General features: G+C 37.5%; 1 protein-coding gene across 1 annotated transcript; it reads right to left on the bottom strand.

Annotated features, from left to right (window-relative positions):
- LOC115979025 (COBW domain-containing protein 1) lies at positions 1 to 4,103 on the bottom strand. Its single transcript, XM_031100971.1, has 9 exons — positions 3,814 to 4,103; positions 3,497 to 3,720; positions 3,141 to 3,255; positions 2,288 to 2,377; positions 1,954 to 2,127; positions 1,736 to 1,855; positions 915 to 1,025; positions 417 to 498; positions 1 to 316 (listed from the first exon to the last, which is right to left on the bottom strand). Exons 1-9 carry the CDS (start codon positions 3,952 to 3,954, stop codon positions 258 to 260), a joined length of 1,116 nt encoding a protein of 371 aa, XP_030956831.1. The 5' UTR covers positions 3,955 to 4,103; the 3' UTR covers positions 1 to 257.
- Between the last annotated feature and the right edge of the window lie 5,172 nt (positions 4,104 to 9,275).

Below are 9,275 nucleotides of genomic sequence, written 5' to 3'. Positions count from 1 at the left end.
AAGTTAAAGTAACCAATTCTCATGCAATTTGTAACCAAAATTTAACATGGGAGAAAAAATAGAATACAAATATTAGAAACAAGTTGGATCATCCAAATTTCTTGCTGATAATGCTTGATGTAGGACTTCAAGGAATAAAGAAATTTCTAGAACCAGTGAAGATTCTAGGACTGATATCCTATTCTATCCAGATCATGATTTACAGCTTAACTTTCTAACATTGAGATGTAATGACAATTAACTGCTAGTATTAGAAATTAAGAAGTTGTACAAGTTCTGAAGGAATCATTAAGAACATCCTCATTCAGATTATGACCTGCAATATAAAACGAACAGGTAAAAAGACTAAAATAGGAGCTTTGACCAGTATCCATAAAGAACTTCACTTGAAAATGATGTTGTATGTTAGATAATACCTATAAAAACTATCTTGTTCATCTGATTTTCTACCCCTTTCCATTTGCGAGCTGGAACAATCTCATATATCTCCCTCACAGCCTGCCAGGAACATAAGGTTTTTAAATGACAGAACAGAACAAAATTAGATCCTCCAAAAACAAACTAATTCAAGCAGTAAATTCATAAGAACAAATATGTAAAGAAAATGACAGGAAAATTTCAATATTAAGGGCTGCACTGCAGTGCCTAGTAAGCCTAAAACCCTATATGACACACATACAGATAGCCTTAGCATGGTCCTGTGCATATTGGTCATTTCATATGCACCCTAGAAAAATGAAACCCTTATGTGGATTTTAATTCAAATATACAAACCATTTATCCATCAATTAATATAATTTTTTTTTAAAATAAGCATCCCTGGTGACTAGAACCCCAGGGTGATGTGGGTCTAATGCAGCACTAGTTGACTTCCAATGAAGAGTACTTAGAGGGCATTTGATATGAAACACTACCTGTAAAGTATGTAACTGATCAGAATTTTGAACACTTAGAACTCCTTTGCAGCGATACACATCCATACCATATTTTTTATCCCAAAGAATCTCCTCAAGCCATAAACGAACCTATAAACAACAGACAATCAGGTATGATGTCATACACATATAGCAACATAAACAAGTAAGTGCTGATTCAAGTTGATATAAAATAAGTAAAGAAGACAAGCTTCCCCGGTGAAAAATAACATAGTTAAGATATATGAGCTTTCACTAGTGTGGTCAAGATATCAATTTTTTTGTGACAGAGAACAGAAAAGGTCAGCTGTTATTTGTGACATTTTCTGCAGATTCTAAAGTGTAACTGTAAGCATTGAGATTTATAAGTAAATTAATAGATTTATCCATTTGACCAACCAGAATCTAGCAACCATATTCTTACAATATTGTGTCCCAAATATTTTTGGTCACTGAAACAAGTCTTCTTTCACCCATCCAAATAATCTAGAACCTTACTTTTTAAATAGAGAACCATAACTTAACATAATAAAATTTTAAGCCTTTTTAGTAGGATACACTTATATATTGGTTCTCTACCTAAAGCAGCACTAGTTTATACAGACATTGAGCCAAACACAACACAAAACACAGTAAGCACCCACTAATCAAGTTTCTGTTGGAAGATTACTTTTTGCCAACTAATTGGGTTGTAATACTTGTAAAGAATTGTAAACTGTTGTCAAAAGAAGTAATGAAGTGCCACCAAGTTCACCAATAAAACATTGTAACAATTTTCCAGAACATGAATATGATAGCTATTTCAAGAGAGAAAAGACTACCTTATCAAGATCAACCTGCCGTGGCTCACAAATGCATAAGGTTCTCACACCACTATCATGAAGATCTTTGGTAGATAGAGAACGGCTTTCTTCCAACAATGCTTCTAAATGAGCAGCATGCTGAAAAGGGTAAAAAATCAGTGATGTCACTTAAATAAAGTCAGTATCAACTAAGAAGATAAACTTGCAGATGAAAAAGTAAGAGATGTATGACTAACTGTAGCCTCATAGGCCCGACAGTTCAATATCTTGGGCAAGTCAACTTGACACTGAACAGAACGAATGATACTGGCAAGGGAATTAATGTTATGAATTTCCTTCTCCAGTTCCTCTAGGACACCTCCAGAGCCCTCTGGAGAAACCAAATCAACCTTGTTAAGAATTACAATATCCTACACAAACAAAAAAATTTATCTCTTAAGTGCTCATGCCATAATATATGCATTATATCAAGAAAAAAAATTCCAACTTAAAAAGAAAAAACAAAAAATATATAAATAAAAAAATTTATTAGCCAAATTTGTCCTCACAATGTGATAACATGATCATTACCGCAAATGCTATCTGGAAAAATGCTTCAGGAAATGAAGATGAATTTCGGCGCTCACTGAGCTGAAACCGAAGGTTTTTGGCATCAACAACCTATTAGAACAACACATCTCTTAGAGAAAGATATTGAGTAATAAGAGAGGTATCTTTTAATTGAGCATGACAATAAGAATTGGAGAGAAAGGAAACCATCACAAGACACAAATTAAGTACATAAATGACACAAACACACCCCATGCTGTTATATGTATTTGGCAAGAAAGAAACGGTATCCAACAGTTCTCTAACAACACTGCAATGTGATTTACAATCCCACATTCAATTGCCAAAACTTATTAGAAGAAAAGTCACAATAATTGACTTATATATATGACCAGAAGTATTATCATACAGTAAAACAATAAAAGTTGCATTTGGACTTAAGCACTTAAAATCAAGGGGTTTAACAAAAAAAATACGAATTAATGCTTTCAGGATTTTGCTCCAACATAACACTCATAATGTTATGGATTTGAAATCACATCTTACACTCAAATTTCAAATCCCATCCAACCTTGTGCAGCAAAGTAACCCTAGTCCTACTCATAGTGTAAGTATCTCTAACATTAAATAAACCCATCCATTCCATTGAGATAAACCAAAACCGAATAAAAAATATCAGTACCAATTATTATATTTGAATTTTACAACACGCTTACAAGATTTAGTCCAGGCTTATTGTAAGTCCATGTACTTGTAGAGCAAGCAATATATTCCTAGTATGACTAGTAGTGCAAGTAACAAATATAAATCTATCCCATTTCATCGACATAAACCAAAAAAATACGAAACAAAACATCAAATAAATAAAACTTACAGTGATAATCGAGTCGAGCTTGACCGATGATTCAAGCTGATCATCCAACCAAAGAATAGAAGCAAGTGGAGCCGGGTTCGCCAACCCGGTGGTCTCCAATAATATATGATCAAGTCTACACAAACAAAAGAAACCACACATATCACTCAAATTTGATATATTCAAATTACATGTTAGATCAAATTCATTGTTTCCTAAAACCTTAAACTTTTCAAATAATCATAATTTCTCATGGTATTAAAACAGGAGATCCTAATTCAAAACCCGTGTTGGATCCCACTTAATAAGAGTAGTTTAGGCTTAAGGTTTTGGAATAATCGCTAATTTTTTGAAAAATATAGTTTAATTGAAGTTACCTTTCTTTCCTCTGCACAAGTTGCTCGAGTGCTTGGACCAAACTGTGCTTCACAGTGCAACAAACACAGCCATTTGCTAGCTCAACCCATTCTTCGACGATGGCTCCGCCATTTCCATCGCCTTCGTTGATCATGGCTCTTTCCACGCCGATTTCTTCGCCGAACTCGTTCAATATCACCGCTATTCTCTTCCCGTGTTGTGAATTCAGTATGTGATTCACCAGCTTTTTTCACAAAATTAATCAACGAAGATCAGAGAGAGAGAGAGAGAGAGAGAGAGAGAGATAAAAAAAATGAAATAGTTAAGGTGTTTTTACAGTGGATTTGCCGGAGCCGAGGTAGCCTGTGATGACGGTTACTCCGACGGAAACGTCGTCGTTTGGTGGTCGCTGCGTTGAGTGTTTGATTTCTTCGTCGATTTGAATAGCGAGCGGTGGCTCTTCTTCATCGTCCTCCATTTTTTTCCAATGGGATTGCTCTCTCCCTCTCTCTATCTGTTGCGGCTGGGATACAGTTGAAAGATAGCGGGTTTTTGCTCTCTTTTTTTAAGATAAATTGCGAAGTAAAATTTTGGGACTGCGTGAATTTTACAACCTAAAATTTACATTTTCTTTCCATTAGCAAAATCTATCCTTTGTTGGTGTCTCGCCTATGTGGCCATTAAGGGGTTGTTTGGATGAGAGAGTTTTGAGTGATATGATTGTGTTTTCATCACTCATCATCCAAAATTTGTGGGACCCACAGAAAATTTTTTGTTTGGATACCATCACTCATATTTGGTCACCCGGTTTTGGTCATCCAATCACTCAAAAAACTGAGTGATGAAGACCAAAAATGAAAACACAATTCAGCTATTTTCATCACTCAAAACCGATCACTCAGTGGCAAGTCCGTAAATTAGCTGAGACTGTAGGCCCCTTCACCAGTGCATTGTCACATCCATCACCAACGACTCTCTCTCTCTCTTTCTTCTTTCTCCTTTCTCCAACAGCATTCTTTCTCTCTTTCTCTTTCTTCTTTCCCCTTTCTCCTTCTCCCAGCAACAAACCAACATTTCTTCATAAATTTTTTACTCCTGTCCCGACGCGAAACAGAACATAATCCGAGCCATATTTGAGGGCAACAAGGCCGAGCTCGTCATGTACGCGAACCGGCTCTTCAAAACCGACTCGAATCCACTAGACCGACGAGTAGTGTCCAAGCTCCTCCACCTCTGCTGCGCATCGGACTCCGCCGACTCCGCCGCCGCATTGCTCAACGGAGAGCTCGAAACTCTGCCGCTCGTCAACGAGTTCAATGACGAGACAGGCCTCTCGCCTCTCCACACGACGGTCGAGTCTCACTCAAAATGCTGCAGAACTCTGCCGCTCACTTGATTTTTGAGACATGGGTGTGTGTTTGGTTTAGATTTGTGGTGTGGCTGTGGTGGGTTTAGATCTGAGATGTGGGTGGCTGTTATGGGTTCAGATTTGTGGTGTGGGTTTGGATTTGATTTGGGCATAAGGTTTGTATTTGTGATTTGGGTATTTGTGGGTTTTGATTTGAACATGTGTGGGTACCTATGAGTTTATGTTTGTATTCATTTGTATTTGTATGTTTATGATGGTTTGGCCGTAGGTTTGGGATAGGATTGTTCTTGTTGATGTGTGTGTACATGAGAAATGAAAGAGAAAGAGCATAGCTTCAGTGAGAGTAACAGGGCAATGGTGACTGAAGGGGAAGAGAATGAAATGAAGAGAGTGAAGGGGAGGCGGGTAGGCTAACAGAACTTAAGACATAGTGCTCAGTTATGGGGCCCACAAAAAGTAGAAAAAATTGAGTGATGAGAAACTGAAAATATGTGCCAAACAGGTGGGGTAGGAAATTGGGGTATTTTGAGTGATAAGTGATGAGTGATAAGTGATGAGTGATGGGTGATGAAAACTGAGTGATGAGTAATGAGTGACCATTTTTTTTAAACCAAACAAGGCCTAAGCGACATGCTAGCGTCTAAAGTAGATAAATTTTTTTTTTTTTTTTTTTTGGCCAAATCAGTCTCCCAAAACAACTACTGAAGTAACCCATGGAACGACGTCATTTTGATGAAATCAAAACACAATACCAAATACCCAAACCAGCTCACCAAGTACCCATTCAACTCAAAACCCATCCCTTAGTATTAGAAAAGCACATATATTTCATTTTAGGTGCCCTATTTGTGTTAGATACGCACCAGACACTTGACACTTCTCAAACACTTTTGCATGCATATTCCAGTTGTGTCCTTTTTAAAATTTTTTAATATATATATTGGATACATCCAGGACATAAGAACAAGAGAAATCGAATACCCTTTCACAAAATAAAAATGAACACTCATGCTTTAAATAATAATATTGCATTTGAAAATTAATAAATATCTTTATTCTTGATTTGTATTTTAATTTCTAAACATCCTTTAATAGTATTGAATTTGTTTTATCATCCATTATTACTCTTAATTTGATAAAAAAAATTATTAATAATATATAAAAATAAAATATTCATTATTTCTCTTAAATTGATATATGTTTAACATTATATGAAAAATAAAATTTTAACCATATATACAAATATAAATAAAAATATATTTAAAATAATTAATTAATATTAACTATATATAAAAATATAAATAAAAATATATTTAGTAATTAATTAATATACATATTCCCATCATACCCATGTCTAGGCGTCTAGCTTTTTCAAAAATTGTTGTGTCGTCGTACCATATCCGTACCTGTACTTGTGCAGGTATTTCCTAAAATGTTAAGGACCGGAGTAAATAAAAAATTGACTCCAAATATGTTCACTTAAAATGGATTTAAAATGATGAAAATTAGAGTCCCACAAAAGAAAGGAAAGGAAAGAGATAATATATAAGTTCTTTCGATTATGATAGAAGACAACCAATTTTGTTATTTACTTATGATTAGTGTTTTGTTGTTCTACACCCACTAGGGGTATGATGATGTTTGATAATCGATTTTATTTTACTTTTTTTTTTTTTTTTGATAGCTAACATATCACTGGATTCATTGATAAGGACCAAAGTCCATTGCAGTTACATCATTTTGAATTTGGAGTTCAATAACAGGGGGAGTATCCTCCACCCAAATATTACAATCATCAACAAACAAGGCATTCCTAGCAAGAGAGTGTGCAGCCCCATTGATGTTTCTCCTAACGTGCTCAGCCTTCCACGCCTTGAAATGACTTAAGCACCACCTAGAGCCTTCAACAATCTTTTGGATAGCCAGAGCAGGAACAACATTCCCTTTAAGCGCTTCCATCACTAATTGGGAGTCCCCTTCCACCACTACCTCCTTCAAACCCAAGTCCTAAGCAAAGAGAATACCAATTTCAGCAGCTTTTGCTTCAGCTTCTAAGGCACCCCAAGGCAGATTTATCTTCTTACAAAGTGCACCCATCATCTGGCCTTTCTCATTCCTAATTACCACACCAATTCCACAGCACCTCTGCTCCTTAAACACAGCAGCATCCACGTTTACCTTATACATACCTTGAGGGGGAGGGGTCCAATGATGAACCCGAGTGGTTGGTTGAGTTTTATGGCCCTCAGACAGCCATGATACCCGGTATTCTTTCACATACATCCTTGCTTCCCTTTCAATGGTTTTTCCGCTCTTACATGTGCCCCCAAACTTGACCGAATTTCTATTATTCCACAGAAGCCATGCCGTGACAGCAAACTTCTCCCAATCCTTCTCCCCTGCAGATGTCATAAGCAGCCAAACCACATCAATGAAATCCTTGGGGGGGCGGTCTAGATTGCCAATCCTGAGTTTTGTCTCACTCCAAGCTTCTCTTGCTACTCTACAACCCCATAAGATATGACCCGAAGACTCACACTCCCCACACAAGTCACAATTGTCCTCCACAATAACCTTTCGGTACTTAAGACAATGTTTTGTAGGCAGGACATTTTTGCAAGCACGCCATAAGAAGTGCTTAACTTTGTTTGGGCACTTTAAACTCCAAATCAGCTTCCAAATCATCTCCATTTGGGATGTATCCGAGCAACCAGGTTTGCCATTACTACCCTTAGATACCTCAAGGTACCGGACAGCCACTTTGTAAGCACTCTCGACGGATAAGGTGCCATTAGGGGTGAAAGCCCACACTTGGGAGTCAACCGGGTTCATGGAACTTAAGGGAATGCTTAGGATGGCCTCTGCTTCTATAGGGAGGAAGATGCTTCTTACCAACTCACTTTTCCATTCTGCTTTATCGTGTGCAATCAGGTTGGCAACGCACTCCCCAAAATCCATTGTAGGCCTGGGAGAAATGATTCTGCCTGACCCCGAAGAAGAAAGCCACGCATCCTCCCAGATTTTGATACTCTTTCCATCCCCCACACACCATCTAATTCCATCCCTAAGCACCGGTTTGGCTGCCATCAAGCTTCTCCAAATGTAGGAGGGTTTTTTCCCCACCTGAGCATCCAAAAAAGAAGTTTTTACGAAATACTTCGCTTTGAGCACTCTGTGGATTAGAAAATCAGGTCTCTGCTGAATCCTCCAACCATGTTTGGCCAGAAGCGCAAGATTGAACGCTCTCAAGTCTCGAAAGCCCATACCCCCGTCCTCTTTGGTTTGCACAAGTTTTCCCACGAAACCCAAGCTATCTTCCGAGCACTATCCTTCTTCCCCCACCAGAAACCCCCAACCAAAGAGTTTATCTCCGAGCATAAAGTATCCGGAAGCTTGAAACAATTCATGGTGTAAGTAGGGGTGGCTTGTGCAACGGCCTTTATCAGGACTTCCCTACCGGCATTGGACAGTAACTTCCCCTTCCAACCCGCTATTTTTCTGCTTACTTGGTCTTTGATACGATTGAAAGCCTTCTTCTTACCCCGACCCACCATCGGAGGTAAACCCAAATATTTCTCATGTTGTTGAACAATCTGCGCACCAAACATATTCTTCACCCCCTCTTGGATATCCCCCCTTGTGTTCTTGCTAAAAAACAAGGACGTTTTATCCTTGTTGATCTTCTGCCCTGACACGTTTTATTTTACTTTTTAAGAGTTGTTGGAGAGCTTCCAGAAGTCTTTCCCTAAGTTGAATTTTTCCCAAAGGCTTACTTCAGTAGTGCCTCTTCATAACTTGGACTCTGTATCTCTATCATTCAATGGAAGGTGATCACAGCTTAGCTCTTCCATTAATCAGGCATATATGAGATTATCAAGGCAAGATCCTATAGCCCATTATAGAAATAAAGTTGATAAGAAACTAAAGGTTTGGCTACCCATGGCCACAATCAGTTTCCTGCAGAAATTCTTGTACATAGTCACAAAGGATTAATTATGTTCAGCCATTATCTTCTGCATCTGCTACTATGAAAGGAGCTGAGAAAATGAGATGATGTAACATGCACCATTTGTGGAAAGAACAGGAACAGCTCCAACAGTGTTTTTTTTTTTTTTGTAAATCAGAGGAAGTTAGAGCTTCAAAACTGTATGAGATTAAAACAGATTAAGCGAAGGATGATAGTCATGGATACAGTATCAAGGTTCTATATCTTCAGAAACAATGAGAGCAACAAATCTCACCTAGTCTATTGGATTGTTGCCATTGTCTTTCTTTGTGAGTGCAGTTTGCCATCTCATGTGTAGAATCTATTCTTATACTAGTTAATAGTTATTGTTCCTATCCCTTTTGATTCTTTCTCTAATTCAAAGCAACATTTTCCAATAGATTATAAAGAAATAAAGAGAGAAGATAACAATTTGGTTTGTTTA

This window comes from Quercus lobata, chromosome 3 (assembly GCF_001633185.2).
Source record: "Quercus lobata isolate SW786 chromosome 3, ValleyOak3.0 Primary Assembly, whole genome shotgun sequence".
NCBI lineage: Eukaryota > Viridiplantae > Streptophyta > Magnoliopsida > Fagales > Fagaceae > Quercus > Quercus lobata.
This window is presented reverse-complemented; position numbering and strand designations above follow the sequence as displayed.